The sequence below is a fragment of the Tupaia chinensis genome, unplaced genomic scaffold (genome assembly GCF_000334495.1).
Source record: "Tupaia chinensis unplaced genomic scaffold, TupChi_1.0 Scaffold000014_1, whole genome shotgun sequence".
In the NCBI taxonomy this organism is placed as follows: Eukaryota; Metazoa; Chordata; class Mammalia; order Scandentia; family Tupaiidae; genus Tupaia; species Tupaia belangeri.
Window position 1 is genome coordinate 7,114,355 of NW_006159444.1, and position 18,335 is coordinate 7,132,689.

At 40.9% G+C, this 18,335-nt stretch overlaps 1 protein-coding gene and 1 pseudogene across 4 annotated transcripts in view; both read right to left on the reverse strand.

Moving 5' to 3' along the window:
• The window catches only part of PCMT1 (protein-L-isoaspartate (D-aspartate) O-methyltransferase), a 56,551-nt gene extending 38,342 nt beyond the window's left edge, over window positions 1-18,209 (reverse strand). For 2 of the 4 annotated variants that reach the window (XM_014585989.2, XM_014585991.2), the window contains exons 1-2: window positions 17,984-18,208; window positions 674-778 (exon numbers count right to left, since the gene is read on the reverse strand). In XM_014585989.2, coding sequence (XP_014441475.2) covers window positions 674-778; window positions 17,984-18,038 — 160 coding nt within the window. In that variant the 5' untranslated portion in view covers window positions 18,039-18,208. Of the gene's footprint in view, window positions 1-673; window positions 779-17,749; window positions 17,812-17,983 lie in introns of those variants that run through there. The other 2 variants (XR_003548544.1, XM_027769926.1) reach the window with 2 other exon arrangements.
• On the reverse strand, window positions 15,592-16,062 carry LOC102472748 (NADH dehydrogenase [ubiquinone] 1 alpha subcomplex subunit 1 pseudogene; annotated as a pseudogene).
• Window positions 18,210-18,335: the final 126 nt, after the last annotated feature.

Here is an 18,335-nt window from a genome sequence, read left to right on the forward strand (position 1 = left end):
TGCCGCAATCCCTTCTCCTCCATTCTCCTCTCGGGATCTTGGGCACGCACGCACACGCGCCCAGCGTGAGTTTTAAGCCACCAGGTCTGGGACGCGAACCACAGTCGACTACGTGGGAGTCCAGCAACATAGCCATTACACTAACTGCTGGTTCCCCTCATTAAAATGTTTTAAGAAAATTATTATTTACAATTCCTTGTAGAGGCCGGTAGATAGCATAGTGGTTAAGGCACTGGACTTGCACATGTCTGAACGTGGTTCCTGGAGGATGTGGAGACTTAAAAATCATGCTGGGTGTGTGTGGGTGCGCACTAAAAATCTCAGGAGGAAAACAGAGGAGAAGGGATTGCAGCCTGGCCATTCCCGCTGGGGAGTGACTTCTCACTTTCTCTCTGTCTCTGTCTCTCTCTCCAGAGAATTAAAGTGTCCTGTGGCAAAAACCTTAAAAAACAAATATCCTTGTAAATATACAAATCTGAGAGATAATGCAAATGAGAAATATACTTTGAGAAAGTAGAGAGATCATTTTAATAAAAAGGATATTTTGGGATTATGAAACTTACTGAGTCATAAAATTCAAATTAGTAGTAAACTATCTTTTAGCCTTTTTCTACTTACAAAAATTACAGAGTAAATGAAGAAAATGTGGTATTTTCAGAAATTCAAAGCTTACCTATTGATTGTGGAGAATCCATATATGGGTTACATTTCGCATAGTGGGAGCGGTCTGTCGCTAGCATAACTTCAAATACTTTATCTGTCTTGATGATTCCATTTTCTGAAATGAATGAAGCAAATATTTTGATTAGATATATTGGGTTGTTGGGAAAGTCATGATGCTTTTTTTTTTTAGAGAGAGACTTTTGCTATAGAGTGCATGTGATCACTAGAGAAACAGAGAGAGACAGACAGGAAGTGAGAATTCACCCCACAGGGGTATGGCCATGCCACAATCCCTTCTCCTCCATTCTCCTGTCAGGATTTTAGGCACATATGCATACATGTCTGGCCTGAGTTTCAAGCTGTTGGGTCTGGAACTTGAACCATGGTCCACCATGGAGGAGTCCAGCAACATGTTACCCCATCTGCTGGTCCTCAGTCATGATGCATTTTTGTATAGAAAAGCACATCATGACATTCCCAATAACCTAATAATTTAGAATAATAATTCTGCACTGTAAAGACTGGACTGGAAGAGAGCAAGATTGGAAGTCTTGGCCCAGGTAAAAGCAACCTGGTCTTTAATAATGAAAATAAGGATGGAGAAAAGTAGAAAGATTTGAGTTAGGGACCAGCAGTTAGCATAATGGCTATGTCGCTGGACTCCCACGTAGTCGATCGCTTTTCGAATCCCGGACCTGGTGGCTTAAAACTCACGCTGGGCATGTGTGCATGCGTGCCCAAGATCCCAAGAGGAGAATGGAGGAGAAGGGATTGCAGTGTGGCCATCCCCCCCCAGGGGGTGATTTCTTGCTTTCTATCTCTCTGTATCTGTCTGTCTGTCTGGCGAGCGCACATGCCCTAAAGCAAAAACCTCTCAAAAAAAAAAAAAAAAAAGATTTGAGTTATAGTAGTAGGCAATGTATATCTGACTGGATATGGGGTTGGGGGTGGGAATAATGGTTGAGATTTAGATGTCATTGGCTGACTTGGGAAATCCTGGAGAAGGGCAGAGTAACGGAGGGAAAGGAAAAGGTATCTATTCAGTTAAAAGCTATGGATCAAACAAGTGGAGATATTCAGCAATCAGATGGACACATGAATCAGAGTTCAGGAAAGAGATCTAGGATAGAGCTACAGATTTCTATTACACAGATGGCAATTAAAGCAATGGAAATAAATCAAACATGGCTGGGAGGCGGGAAAAAAGCCAACATTTAACAAATAGGCGAAGGAAGTAGGGCATTCAAAGATGAGGAGGAAGGGGGGCTGACAGGTGGCATGGTGGTTGGGACTCCCACACAGCCAACCGTGGTTAGAGTCCCAGACTTGGTTACTTGCTTTCTCACTTCCCCACTCTCTCTCTATCTGGTCAAATTAAAATAATAATAGTTAAAAATAATTATTCTTTAAAAACAAACAAACCAAAAAATCAAAGATGATGAAGAGGAGCAGTCCACAGAGGGAGGAAGAAAACCAGGCCAATACACTGTTATAGTGCCCAAGAAAAGTGAATTTTCCAAGAAGGAAAACAAAGTCAATAACAAATTTGACTTCCACAGCAAAAGTTTGTTCTTAGAGATTAAATAAATGTTGAATTTCAACAAACCTCATGATATATTTATTATTTAATAAAGCATGTATACACTTATTATTTAATGTATATACTTACATGTATAGACTTATTATTTAATAAAGCTCTTAAAGTAATTCAATGGCTGTTGACCACTTACTATATAACAGACACAATGCTATCCACTTAGGATACAAGAATAAACAAGACAGCATAGTTCCAGTTCTCACAGATTTAAAATCTGTAAGATTAAATATATAAACTTAACTTTAATTTAGCAATCCAGAAATAAACTAAAAATTTTAAACCAAAACATGTTCTGCTTAATTTTGGCTACATTATGAATAGATATCTTAAACTGAAACTACTTCAGTAAAAGCATCATAAGACTTTAAAATATTTATGCAAACTAATTAATTTACCAACCATGGAGTTCAAAAACTACCTAAACAAGGGTTATAGAGAGAGCCCCTGTGACCTAATGGTTAAGGGAGGGAACCAGATCCCATATGGCCAACTGCAGTTTGAATTCTGGCTAGTGGCTTAAAGAAACATGTGAGTTAGTGGGACCAGCAGTTAGCGTAATGGCTATGTCAATGAACTCCCATGTAGTTGTCGACCATGGTTCGAGTCTGAGACCCAGTGGCTTAAACTCACACAGGGCGCGTGTGCATGCTTGCCCAAGATCCCAAGAGGAGAACGGAGGAGAAGGGATTGTGGTGTGGCCATCCCCCCTAGGGGGTGATTTCTCGCTTTCTATTTTTCTGTCTGTCTCTGACATTCTGGCGAGCACACATGCCCTATAGCAAACCACCCGCCCCCCTCCCAAAAAGCAACATTCAAAATGAAGTAAGAATATAGCAATGTTTTGAAGAAATTCAAGGGAAGTGCAAGTCAATAACAAAAAGGAACACTACACACAGCTCTTAAGATATGAACTTATGGGGCTGGCAGGTGGCATAGTGGTAAAAGGCGCTGGATTCTCACAGAGCTGAATGTGATTCAAGTCCCCAACCCAGTGGTTTGGTTTCTCACTTTCCCTTTCTCTTTCTCTGTCTCTTTCTGGTCAAATTTAAAAAGCAGTAATAACAAATGGAATTAATTCTTTTTTTAAAAAAAAGATATAAACTTATTATAAACTTCGAAATAATTTGCATCATCTCTATTAAGCCTATAAAGTAGGTACTATTATGCCATTTTAGAGATGATAAAACTGAGGTTAGAAGGACAAATTAAGTAGCCCAAGATCACAGAGCTAATAAGAGGTAGGGCCACTCAGATTGAGACGGTAGGTTCCTACGGCTCACATCACTGCACTACTAACATACAGTATTCAAGTAGCTTGGTGAGTAACAGTAATTCATTCCCCAGAATAATTCTTGAGTGGTTCATGTGCCCTGAGATTAATTAAAATTCCAGAGAGGTGAGACATGGACATTCATGGCCACAACAGGACTTAGAAGCCATCAAGCCTCCCTTCTTCATAAATTAGTACCACACACTCTACTGTAAGAGTTCCACTAATGTGGTTCTTTCTAGTTCAAGGAATAGCCCTGTCTATATTTAGACCATTCTGATCACTGGAAAATTTCTCTGTATTAAGACGAAATCTTCCTTTTTATAAATTACTCATATAAACCCTTAAGGTTACTATCTTAAGCTACATGGAATATACTGAATTTCTTACTTAGCCGACCTTTTGTACACATCTGAAGATAAATCATGATCATCCCAAGGCCTTTTTTCCCCCCTTCAGGCTAAGTAGCTCCACTAAGCACTCTCAATTATTCATCAGTTTTTGAAATAATCATCATATTCACCTTATTCACTCTTTTCTAGATGAAGCCTTAAAAGTATGACATCTTAAATCACATACATTATTCAAGGCACATTCTAAAAAGTCGAAGTAAATTAAAGGGATCACTTCCCCCACCTTTGGTAATATATTGTATTTTTATCAAACTCACGTGCATTTCTTTGGCTCCTTTATTACTCTATAACTACAGTGTCAAAGAGAATTTACTAAAACTCCACATTGTTTTTAATAGCTTATAATCAGTCATTTACAAAAAGGCTCAGAACAAAAAGCTTTATTAGGCCTTTACTGAGTGATTTCTAAAATTTTCCCAAGATTTCCTTATTGTTTCTTTTTGCCTAGGAGTCCCTATTTTGAAAGATGCCTAAAGTAAGCTCCATTTACTAAGTTATTAAATCATCTTCCTATGTTGGGTAATCTATGACATATATAAACTTCCAGTGCCCTGAAATATTTCTAGCAAACACCAAAGTAATTTGATGTTTTACTCTGCATGCATACCCTAATTAGGAGTAAACGTGCAATTACTATTAGGCTTTCTGAAATAGTGAACAGCTTGAGAACTCCCATACTCGATCTGCTTGCAGCCCTACGGCCCAAGAACCCTAATTAAATAATTATAATAATAACTAATGTTGATCCAAATATACAATTTATCTAAAATGAGAAGTCAGGAGGGCTCAAAAAAGAAAATGCAATAGAATGCTAGCTATAATAAAGAGCTTGAAAAAATCAGGGCCATGTTAAGAAAGTATGTTTCTCTTCCCAACTTGAAGGGCAGAAAGGGATACAAAAGATAAATAAAGTTCCTGGAAAATAATAGAAAGATATGAGTCATGATGTATATATCAAGAAAATGAAAACGTGGTGGAAGTTCAAGAAACTGATGAAATGTTCGAAAAGGAAAAAACTATTGCCATTCTTCAATAGCAGAAGAGTCTGTGGAACTGGAAACAAACAGCAGTGGATAAACTCAGAGCATAACACATAGCTCAGCAAAGCACTGACACATTGACACAGCCACCAATATTAACAGTGGTTACCAATTTTCAAATTTTTTCTTTGTTTTTAAAGATTTTTAATTTTATTTGTCATTATTATTATTAATTTGACCAGAGAAAGAGAGGGAGAGAGAAGAAAAGTGAGAAAGTAAGCTGCCAGGTCCAGAATCCAAACGGTGTTAGGCCATGTGGGAGTCCAGCACCTCAACCACCATGCCACCTGCCAGCCCCAACTTTTAAAATCAAAGTGCAGGGGACCAGCAGGTGGAATGGTGGATAAGGCACTGGACACTCCCACGTGGCCAACCGCAGTTTGAGTACTGGACCTGGTGGCTTGCTTTCTCACTTTCCCTCTCTCTCTCTCTATCTCTCTCTCTGTGTATCTCTGATCAAATAAAAACAAATAAGTGAATAAATAAAATTGAACAAATAACTTAAAAAAATCAAAGTACAGAAGATTTTTTCTTGTTTTACTGAATAAAATGTAAATGTTACTATTTCAATAATATAAAAGGCCTACTAGTAAATTGGGAAATGAGAGGGGGAACTCCCTAATATTCTTTTTCACAAAATGAAGGGATTAAGTGGTAGTTTTAGTTTATAAATTATAGAACAAAAAATATAGGTTAAAGTTTATTACTCAAAGTTACAAAGGTAACAATAAAAGAGGAAGCAAAAACGAGGATGTAACTATATGAAGCAAGGAGAGAGATTTGTATTGTTGAGTACTGAGCTGTCTTAACAGGTCAGCAATGATGCCCAAAGTTGATAAAACAAGAAACAGCAGTTTAAGCATATGATTTACAGCTATGAAGATAATCACCAGAAGAACCAAAAGCATAATTAACAGTGGCTCACTCTGCAATGAGTCTACGGATGGGAGGAATATTGTTTTTCAGTGCAAGTCCTTTTTTTTTTCTTTTAGGTTTTTGCCATAGGTGCATGCACTCCCAGGAGACAGACAGAGAGAGGGAAAGTGAGAAAGCATTTTCCCCCTCGGGGGGATGGCCACACTGCAACCCCTAATCCTCCATTCTCCTCTACAGATTTTGGGCACCCATGCACACGTGCCTGGCGTGCTTTTCAAGAATGTGTCCAATACTTGCACCACAGTCAGCCATGTAGGAGTCCAATACCTTAACTACCACACCACCTTATATTTCATCTTTAATTATGTACATATGTTATTGACTAAAAATCTTTTCACTTTCCCTTACCTCATTATTATAAATAATATGTATGTATACTGTATGCATGTGTACATACACACACATCCTACAATTAGCAAGATGGAGCAGGGATACCTTTTCTTTCCATATTTTAAATAATTATTTATTTCAATTTTATTTATTTATTTTTAATTTGCTATATGGCATGCACACTCACCAGACAGAGACAAGAAAAGTGAGAAGCTACCAGATCCAGGACTTGAACCGCGGTTGACTATGTGGGAGTCCAGTGCCCTAAACACCATGCCACCTGGGGACTCCTTTTCTTATACAGTGACAGAATTTTAATTGGATACGTTGTCTAACCTCTGTACTATTAGTTATAGCCTTACAATTAAGTTCTTGCCAATGGAACATATGCAGAAACTATGTATTCAATTTCTAGATCATGCTCCTAAAAGGAGTAAGAGTTTTCTTCTTTCTTTTTCCTTCCAAAATGACTGGAACATGGAAATGATAAACTACATACAGTTTCACAAATAGGGAGAGAACAGAACAACCAGAGAAGAGGAGCCTAAGTTTTCAACACCATGGAACCACCATATTAGCCCCGAACTGCTTACATTTGAGTTATTACAGGAGGGAGAAACTTTTCTTTTGTTGGGCCATTATTACTTAAGTCTTTATTAGAGCAGTTAAACAATTACTTTAACGCACAGGCATATAAGGGCAGTGAGATCAACCTGAAGCATTGGAGTTAGCACACGGTAGCAGGATGCATGAGACCCTAAAGAGGGCTGAAGCTAAGTAAGTGGTGTTACCTCGAAACAGTAAGCCTCAGGTAGCCTGAGCAGAAAAATGGCACAATGGCAGTGCATGACATCAGTGCACTAGAACATCAGCATACCACGGACAATGGGCCTAAAGAGGAGGGGCACAGGTGTCTTCTTTAGAATCCCAGGAGGAGAATGGAGAAGGGATTACAGTGTGACCATCACCCTAGGGGATTTCTCACTTTCCTTCTCTCTCTCTTTAGCAAGTGCATGCATCCTAGCAAAAAAGAAAGAAAAGGAAGGTGGGGGGGAGGGAGAAAAAGAAAGGCAGTCTGTATGTTATAAAGGTCATAAACTTTGGATGGATTTCAACCCATATAGAAACTGTCTAAACTTGTTACAAAGTTACATCTCAATAAGTATCACTTACTATATTACTTGAACAGCTTTTTAATAATTCCAATTTCTTCTCAACTGTAAACCTTGCTTGGGAAAACAATAAGAACTTAACAAAATTTTCACCTTATTCTTCTCATCCAAAATGATCAGGTAAATAGAGCTTGAAACTTGCACTACAGAAAGCCTCAAAGGGATTAGTTTTAAACTCATACTACAACCAAAGAATTCTGGCCCAGTCTCATTGGTGCAGTGCACAGCACACTGGATTGTAGTGCTAGAAGCCACGTGGCCCACCATGGGTTCTCCCTGGTTTAGACTGACATGAAACATGAGATCACGCATGTGCCCCAAATCCTGACATGTCTGGACTAAAGGAAGGAGATTACGACATGACTAGAACCTATGAAGGGTGCTTCTCTTTTTCTCTCTCTCTCTTTTTCTATCTAAATCTCAATTTCTTTTTCTCACTCATGCACACACATGTGCTATCACGCATAAAGAGGTAGCAGAGGATCAGTAGAAGGCGTAATATTTATGTTGCTGGACTCCCACGAAGTTGACTACAGTTCAAGTCTTGGACTTGGCGGCTTAAAACTCACTCCGGGAGCATATGTGTTTGTGGCCAAGATTTTGAAAAGAGAATGGAGGAGAAGGGATTGAGGCATGGCCAACCCCCTCGGAGGGTGATTTCTCACTTTTAGTCTTTCTGTCTTTGTTTCTCTGGCGAGTGTACGTGACCTATAGCAAAAATCCCTCTTTAAAAAAACAAAGGGCCGGGACCAGCAGTTAGCATAATGGCTATGTCGCTGGACTCCCATGTAGTTGACCATGGTTTGAGTCCTAGACCCGGTGGCTTAAAACTCACGCCAGGCACATGTGCATGCGTGCCCACCGAAGATCCCGAGAGGAGAACGGAGGAGAAGGGATTGCGGCGTGGCCATACCCCCTGGGGGGTGATTTCTCACTTCCTGTCTCTCTGTCTCTCTCTGTCTGTCTGGCCAGCACACGCGCCCTATAGCAAAAACCCCTCAAAAAAAAAAAAGGGCCAGCAGGTGGCATGGTGTTTGGGGCACTGGACTGCGACATGGCCAACCACGGTCCAAGTCTTGAACCTAGCAACTTGCTTTCTTGCTTTCTCTTTGTCTCTCTCTCTCTGATGAGTGCATGTGCCCTATACAAATTTTAAAATAATAATAATAAATAAAATTAAATAATTATTTTTCAAAAGAATTAATCAATTAAAAGTAAAACAAATTTCACATGATGGTTAAATTATGGTAAAGCATATTATCTAAATACTAGAGATTTACATATATCATATTTATATGTATACCTTAGCCATTTTTTTTTTACTTGTCAAGGACACGTGTACTCACCAGAGAGAAAGACAGAGACATAGGGAGAGACGAAGAGGGAAAGCGTACCCTCCAATAGGGCATGGTCACCTCACAATCCCTTCTCCTCTATTTCTCCATCCTGTTGGAATTTTAGGAACACATATGTGTGGCTGGCATGTTTTTTTGACTGGCCCAACCATCAGGTCACAGAGTCAGCCCTCTTAATCACTTTTTTTAAAGCACCTTTCATTGATAAATAAAGTTAAGTGCTTTGACACTATGTCTCAAAGGAGAAGGTTATGTCCTTTGAATTCCTTTACCTCTTTGACAAACTAAAATGTTAAACAAAATTCTAAAATGCAGATAATATCAGAAGCTAATGTTAATATGCTAACTTTTGTGGCTCACTCCTAAATCACACATAGCACACAAGTGATTTCATGCAATCCATAATGCTATTTAAAAATCACAGAATCTTGGGTTTTCAAGGGTCCTCAGAGATCTAATATACATTCAAATCTGATAACAAAATACCTTCTACAATAATCCCTACAGGGAAATAGTCAACCATTCTTTTCTTCAACATATTCAATGATAGAAAACAGTATTTTTCAAAGCCAACTCTCTGTTAGGATAGCTTTGTGAATACTTCCTTATAATGAGCCAAAATCTGCCTCCCATGTGTCCTCCTTTGACCCTCTACTACAAGACAGTTTTTCAAATATTGAAACACCAGTGCTCCCTACAGCCTTCTCTCTGCTAAACCACACAATTGTGATCCCGACGAAGCACCATATAAAATGCTGTCCCTCTTATCTTCATCTCCCTTGGCTGATCTTTGGTTTTTCACTGCCACCCTTAAAAAACACTAGTCAAGGGACCAACAGTTAGCGTAATGGCTATGTTGCTGGACTCCCGCGTAGTCGACCGTGGTTTGCGTCCCAAATCCGGTGGCTTAAACCTCATGCCGGGCACGTGTGCGTGCATGCCCAAGATCCTGAGAGGAGAATAGAGGAGAAGGGATTGCAGCATGACCATCCCCCCTGGGGGGGTGATTTCTCACTTTCTGTCTCTCTGTCTCTGTCTGGCGAGCGCATGCATCCTATAGCAAACCCCCCCAAAAAAATACACTTAGTCAAAGCTAAATGTGATGTTAATAAAAGTCTGTGTAATAGCACAATGGAACCTTTCTTTTCCCACAGCCCAAGATCACATTAAATAGAATGAAATACAGTAGGCCCCCTTCTCTGCAGGGGACATGTTCCAAGACCTCCAGTGGATGTCTGAAACTGTGGATAACAATGAATCCTAAGGAGCAGAATCTGCCAAGAAAGGTCCTAAGTGGTAGCTGGGCCTAAATTCAACAGGAGTCTAGCAGCCATGTGCAGACTAGAGTTACTCAAGTACTCTGCGGTTCTGGGAAAAATCCAAATGGAACCTTTGAACTACTGTTCCTAAGCCAATGGACTGCAACTTGCCTCAACCAATCGGAACTGAACAAGTTTGATTCCTCATTTACGTAGATGACCCAAGTGGAACCTGGGAGAGAACTTATTCCTGTAAAACCTGTCCCTTCCTATGTTCTCTCCAAGTACACACTGGGTTTATGCTGAAGGCTACCAAAATAGGCTCTTTTACTCTCCAAATCTCTTTTCAAGGGAACTTTTAACAGTGCTGGGCCCTATATATACACTATGTTTCTTTCCTACATACACATACCTATGATAAGATTTAATTTATAAATTAGGCACAGTAGGACCTGTCCTGTGGCCTACCAGTTAAGGAGTATGATCCCACATGGCCTACTGCAATTTGAGGCCCAGCCCTGACAACATGGTGTGTTTAAGGATGAAGAAACGGAGAAGGGATTGCAGAGTGAACGTCCCCCAGTAGCAGGTGCTTTCTTCCTCTCTTTCTCTGGCAAGCACACATGCCCTTTGCCAATTAAAAATAAATACGGAGGGACCAGCAAATGGTGTGGTGGTTAAGGTGCTGAATTCCCACATGGCTGATCATGGCTTGAGTCCTGGACCTGAAGGCCTAAAAATCACGCCTGGCATGTGTGCCCAAAATCCCAAGAGGGGAATGGAGAAGGGACTGTGGTAGGGCCTTCTCCCCCAGGAAATGATTTCTCATTTTCCCTCTTTCTGTCTGTCTCCCTCTGGCAAGCACATATACTCTATACCAAAGACATTTAAAAAAATAAGTAAAATAAATAGGTGCAATAACTAATAGTAAAATAGAAAATTATAAAATATACAGGGCCTGCCCACGGCCTGGTGGTTGGGGAGTCAGATCCCACATAACCCCAGTGGCTTGAAAAATACATCAGGCACATATGCATGTATCCAAAATCCTGACAGGATGGAAGAGAAGGGATTGTGGCATGACCATGCCCTGCTGCAGGGAGTGAGGGCTTTTTCCCTCCCACTCTCTGTCACTCTGTCTCTCTCTAGTGAATGTATATCCCTTCCAGCAAAAACTAATATATATATATATATGTGTGTGTGTGTATATATATATATATATATATATATATGTGTGTGTATGTGTTTATTTTTTATGCAGACTAAAATAAAAGTTATATGAATGTGGTCTCTGTTTCTCTCTCTCTCTCTCTCTCTCTCTCTCTCTCTCTCAAAATAGCTCACCATGGCTGACTGTGGGTAACTAACACCACAGAAAGTGACACCTTGGATGAGGGGAGACTACTGTACAACCTGGCATCCAGATCTAGTGTAATACAATAGAACCTTCAGTGATGGTGGATATGTTCCACATCTACACTGTCCAGCAGGAGAGCCACTAACTCCATGTGGTCATCAAGCTCTTACAATGTGGCTCGTATGACCACAGAACTAAGTATTAAATTTTATTTTATTTAGTTAATTTAAATGTAAGCAGACACACTTATACTAAAATCCAAAAAGAACATATGAAATTGTATTCAACACACTGTAAATTTACTTACTAGTATGTCTACAAGACTGACTTGAAATAAGTTAAAATGAGGAGGCATTGCCTATATTCTAAATAAGCCCTTAATATCTTTCTTTTTTAAAAAAGAATTATTTTATTCAACTTCATTTATTTATTTATTTCAATTTGACCAGAGAGAGACAGAGCAAGAGGCGGAGAGAGAGAGAGGGAAAGTGAGAAAGCAGGCTGCTTAGGTCCAGGACTTGAACCGTGGTCAGTCATGTAGGAGTTCAGCACCTTTAACCACCACTTCACCTGCCGACCCCAATATCCTTCTTTATTGACTTATCTTTTAGTTTTTGCTCTAAGGTGCATGCATTCACCAGAGACAGAGAGAGAGCACAAGAAATCACTCTCCAAGGGAGTGGGCCATGCCACAATCCCTTCTTCTGTCTCCTCTCCAGATTTTGGGCACATATGCACATATGCCCAGAGTGATTTTCAAGCCAGACCAGGACTTGAATGGTGCAATTGGTCATTGCCTTAACCTCCATGCAACCTGCTGGTCTAATGAGGCGCCAGTTTCTTTCTTTCTTTCTTTGTGTGTGTGTGTGTGTGTGTGTGTGTGTGTGTGTTTTGAGAGATTTTTGGTATAGGGCACTTGCGCTTGCTAGAGCTACACAGAGAGACAGAGAGACAGAGAGAAATCACCCCTTGGGGGGATGGCAACACTGCAATCCCTTCTCTTGGGATTTTGGGCACGCATGCACATGGCATGAGTTTTAAGTCACCGGCTCCAGGACTTGAACCACAATCGACTATGTGAGAGTCCTGCAATGTAACCATTACACCATCTGCTGTTCCCTGAGGTTGCAATGTCTTAGGATTTTACAAGCTGGTTATGTGTGTTGTACATACACACAAAAGTACTAGAATGCTAAGACCAAATGCTCTTTTTCACTAGCTGTACACCAGTAACTAAGAACTGATTATTTAAATACAATAAGAAAATTTCTATTTATTCACAAAAATTAATATTTTAAGAATACAAAAAGTACAAATTACCATAATTTTTACATATTCAAAAATCAACTATGGCCTCCACAAAAATGTTTTTTAAGTACCTCAAACCTAACATCTCCCAGGACCAGCAGTTAGCGTAATGGCTATGTCGCTGGACTCCCACATGGCCGACCGTGGTTCGAGTCCTGGACCCGGTGGCTTAAACTCACACCGGGCGCGTGTGCATGCGTACCCGAGATCCCGAGAGGAGAATGGAGGAGAAGCGATTGCAGAGTGGCCATCCCCTCTGGGGGGTGATTTCTCGCTTTCTATCTCTCTGTCTCTCTCTGTCTGTCTGGCGAGCGCACACGCCCTATAGCAAAAACCTCTCAAAAAAAAAAAAAAAAAAACCTAACATTTCCCCAAGTAAACTCCTGATCTCCCATGTCTTGACTTCCTCTTTACCCCCGAAACCCTGCTGCTCTCTCACATATTATTTCCAATCAAGAAAATGGCAAGTCATTCCATTTGCCAAGGCCTAAAACTGCAGTGTCATATCCTTTGCTCCAGTCTTTCTCCCTCACCCCAAATCCAAATTAACTTACTATTTCTTCTGCCTGGAGTGCTTGTCCCCAGCTCTATCCACAAGGCTTGTTTCTTCCCCTCCACAAATCTTTGTTCAGATGATTCCTTAGGGAGGCCTTTTCCCCCCTAAACTACAAACCTGCTCCCCTATGCTCTCCATCCTCCTTTGTCACTTATCATCATATAACATACCATTTTACTTGGCTGACCCCACTAGAATTAAGCTGCAAGAGTGATGGGATGTTTGTACCGTTCGCTGCTCTACCTCCAGTGTCTGGCATATAGACAGCAGGCAAACTCCTGCTTTGGTGCCAAGTAATGCTAAGACGCAGAGTGATCCATGGGCCGGGACTAAATGGGAAGCCCAGGTTTGATCGTCAATCCAACCTAAAGGCTGGGTGCAGTGGTATGTGCCTGTATACCTAGTGACTAGAGTGAGGCAAGAGGATCTTGAGTTGGAGGACAGCCTAAGCCACATAGCAAGACACTGTCTAAAAAAAGAACCAGGCCTGGTGGAATACCTGTAATCCCAGGTGGGAGGCCAAGGTAGGAAGATAGTAATAACAAGACCTTTTCTTAAAAAAGAAAAAAAAAGTACTCAGGACTAGCAGATGACATCATGGCTACATTGCTGGACTCCCATGTAATTGACCACGATCCAGACCTGGCAGCTTGAAACTCACATCGGGCAGGCACATGTGCATGTGTGCCCAAAATCCTGAGAGGCGAATGGAGGAAAAGGGACTGCTGTGTGGTAATTGAAATTAACCCGGGAGGGTGGGGTAATTTCTCAAGTGCAAGTGCAAGCACCCTATAGCAAAAATCTCTCTTTTTAAAAAAAATATTTATTTATTTAATTCCATTTGTTATTATTATTTTTTTAATTTTACCAGAGAGAGAGACAGAGAGAGAAAGGGAGGATACCAACCGAGGTCGGCCACGTGGGAATACAGCTCCTTTAACCATCAAGCCACCTGTTGGCCCTGCAAAAATCTCTTAAAAAAAGAAAAAGTATGGGACCAATAGGTGGTGTGGTGGTTAAGGGCACTGAACTCCCACAATGGCCAATATTCAAGTCCTGGACCTAGTGGCTTGCTTTCTCACTTTCTCTCTCTCTCTCTCTCTCTGTCCCTCTCTGATAAATAGTTAAATGAAATAATTCTTTAAAAAAAAAAGAAAAAGTGCTCAAATATTAGTTGACTGACAAATCCTATAAACATTACATATACAGAATGGCATAATCAAGTATATTAAATATGTATATGTAAGTAGAAATAATCGATGCATTAGGGTAGTCAACTATTTTTTAACAAATAAAAGTAGATAAAAGATTGTTAACACTGTGTTAAATGGTCACTATTAGCCTTTGAAATCTCTTGGGTAAGAGCTAACCTTTGATGGGGCGAGCAGGAGGCTCAGAGATAAGGCAGCTGGATATCATATAGCTGACTACATGGTTCAAATCCAGGACCAGTGGCTTGTAAAACACTCCATGCTCATGTGCATGTGTGTTCAAAATCCCAAGAGGAAAATGGAGGAGAAGGGACTATGGCATAGCCATCCCACCTGGGGGATGATTTCTCTCACTTTCTCTGTCTCTCTCCAACTAGCGCATGTACCCTATAGCAAAACTAAAACACAAGACAAGAAAATAAAACAAAACAGAATTAACCTTCCAAACACCCTCTGGTTTAGTTACCTCTGCTCAAGAACCACCTCATCTACTCCTGCTACCTCAGCTTCTAAATTTTACTATGACTTTAAATGATTTCAATAAAAGTAGAAAACAATAGCTACCATATTGAACAGCACAAATAAAGAACATCACAGAGAGTTCTATAAAGCAGGACTGCTTGTAGATTTTTTCTAAAGTATAAAAACTGAACTGAAATACTGGAAGAATTTAATCTTGTAATTTTCAATTCTCTATGTAAGTGGTTCTCAAAATATGGTCCCTAAAGCAGCCCCAGCAGCATATTACTTAGGCATTTGTTAGAAATACAAATTCTTGAGCTCTAGCATTTAGTGTTTTCACAAACTCTCCAAGTGATCCAGATTTTAAGGCATGCTCAAGTATTAGAGTCAATGCTCGAAATTACTAAAGAGCAGTTATCACAATGTAAGTTATAAGAAATGTACCAATACAATCTAAAATAGTCTATAAATGGGACGTGAACTTTGAAATCATACATATTTCTATTATTAGGTTAGTCTTTTCCCACAACCCAATATGATGTCTTCTAACACAAAGGGAAACTCAGCAAGTATTCTCCATAAACTATATCGTGAAAACTAAATAAATAATGAACTTCATTTCTTTTTTTTTCCTTTTTCATTTTAGTTTTATTTAGTATGATTACAGAACACGCTGTATGCTACATAACACACTTTGTAAACCTTCTAGCACAGGTAGATGACCATAACTGAGTTATTTTTCATCAATCAGGAAATTGCTTCTTTAATCAATGTTCAAACCCTTTGACAAATAGTGACAATTGACTCCAGAGATGCGCCGATCTCTTTCCATCAAATGGGCAACTCTCTTTTCCTTGCCCCCATTCATGAACTTTTGCATGTACGCAGTGTCCTGTCTTGGAATGGCCAAGCACACGCCCATGACGACAACCCCAGGGAGAATCTCGAAACACATCTCAGCCGATTTTAAAAATTAAAACTATAATTTACTTCCTCTTCTAGTTTGCAGATCCCTTTTCACATCAACATTAAAACCTTCAATTTAGGAAGACTATATATATATATACACACACAATGGAATAACAAGGAAGAAGATATTTTCAAATTTTGTGTGAATTGTAATTTTTACATGAGCAAATATTACTTTTACAATAAGCTAATAAATAAAAAAAGAAATGTATTGGCTAGAATTACCTCAGCAAGAAGTTGAAACTTAAGTTGCATAAGAGTTTCGAAAAGCTAAACTAATTTCCTTTTACCTGCCATAGATCTAATAGAAAACTATAAATATTTGCATTATATGATACAATAAGAATCAACATCTATGTATATAAAATATTCCTTATTAAATCTTCTGACGGAGAAACGTTCTTAAAATTTCAGCTAAGAACAGTAATACAATACATTAAAGTGATTATAAAACAACTGGGAAAAGATCTAATCTTGGCATACCACAAATTTGGCCCAAAAAGAGACTTTACGAGTCTGACTAATTACAAATTTCTGCCACAGCCAAGTGTCTACTATGTAACCCGCTGGTACAAAATTACTTAATCACAATCCCTGTATGTTTCAGGTATGTATATTGCAACAGCAGGCACTTAGGTCATGCTAAGAAACTTACAAAAATATTCACAACACATTGAGCTTACGTCCAATCCATGAGGACCTAAATCACAATTTACACTGCTGCCTCAGCATATAAAAGTCTACTTCCAGGCAAATATTCTTCTAGAAATTGAATACTGGCAATGCTTTAAAAATCTCTATATCAAAATAGTCTTTATTACTGAACATGAAGACACAATTTCCACATTTTAAATACTGCTTTTAAAAAAAGTCAAATGACTAACATTAAGTACCAACCATATGCCAAAACAGTACAGTGGTACTTATTTCTCTCATTCACCTTTGTGTTCCTACTACAGATCTAGGCATGTAAAGACAATTAGTAGGCATTTGTCAATCGAGAGACTTCAATTTTTTTTTAATGATCTCCGCCCTGGAGGAGGTTACAAGTGGAGTTGGGAGATATGACAAACACATGATAAGCTAAATAACATGGGATGATTAAAAATATCATATGGAGGGAAATGATTATTTGCAAAGTTAATGACAAACAGCTATAAATTCTGACTAGAGTGAGATTATAATGAACTGCAGTCCTTCTGGTTTTCCAACCAGAAAAATGACAGTATTTTTGTATTTAAAAAAAGAAAATGACACAGCACTCACCCCATCCTAAAATTAACATCTGAGGAAGGAATACAATAACTAAAGAGACTGGTATAAGCTAACTTCCATACGAGGTGTTTTAAGCCCTGTATAAAAGTTAGAACCTTGCATGCACAATATCCTTGGCTGGACGCAGACCTCTAAAGGCTCCCGATATACAAGTTTCTCAGTAAGAGCATCCCCCATTCCTTTCCCTCCGCCCCCCTCTGAGCTTCCCACTGGACAGCAGCGGTAGAAATTCTCCTAGCATCCGCAATGCCAATACTCTCATCTTCCTCTCCCTCCCTTCGCCTGTATCAGAAGCCCACATCTCCCTCCAGGGGAAAAATCGGAGGGCGGGGGAGGCAGAATTAAGAAAGAAAGCTTGCTGGGCGGTCGATTATAAAAGAGGAGGAAGGAGAGAAAACGCTGGACGTGACAGTAGGGTCCGCTCACTTGCAGCCCAGTCTGCAGAAGGCCTGGCGCACACCTCCCCACCCCGCAGGCACGCCCCTCGCCCGCCGGACCCGGACCGCGGACTCGAGTGACAGCCCCACCACCTGTGCCGCACCCCTTCCCCCGGGGGGAAGACTACCCCTGCCCCACCAGCAGCGGCCCCGCGCTCTTTCTCGCCCTTTCCCGTCCACGTCGCCGACGAGTGACAGCTCCCGGGGGAGGAAATGGCAAACGCATGCTGTTCGGGACTACCGGTGCAACCTTGTGTCGCAGCCCTCCAGCAGGCGCGGTGGGGGGAGACAGAACGTTCCGGACGGCCCGGGGGGACCGGGTCCAGGCCCAGCTTGCCCCAGCTGCCCCACACCGGGCGGGGGTGGCACTTACTGCGGAGATTGTGGATTAGCTCCGAGTGGCTGGCGCCGCCGGATTTCCAGGCCATCGCTAAGCACACCCGGAGCAGGTACAGAACCACCTTCAGCGCGGCGACGGTGCCCAGCAGTTTTCCCAAGAGTGAGACCACCTCCCACACGGTCACCGCCCCGCTCGCGTCCCCGCTGGAACCGCCGCTGTTACTGCCGTCGCCGCCACTGCCGCCACCGGCATCCCCCGCGGCACGCATGCGCTCTGTGACGCCGTGCGGTCCGGGGTGCGGCCGGGTGGGGCCGGAGGCGGGGGAGGGTTGTGTCCCCGTCGCCTGTGGCTGCTGTGGCTGCCCGGGAGGCCCGGGGGGCGGCGG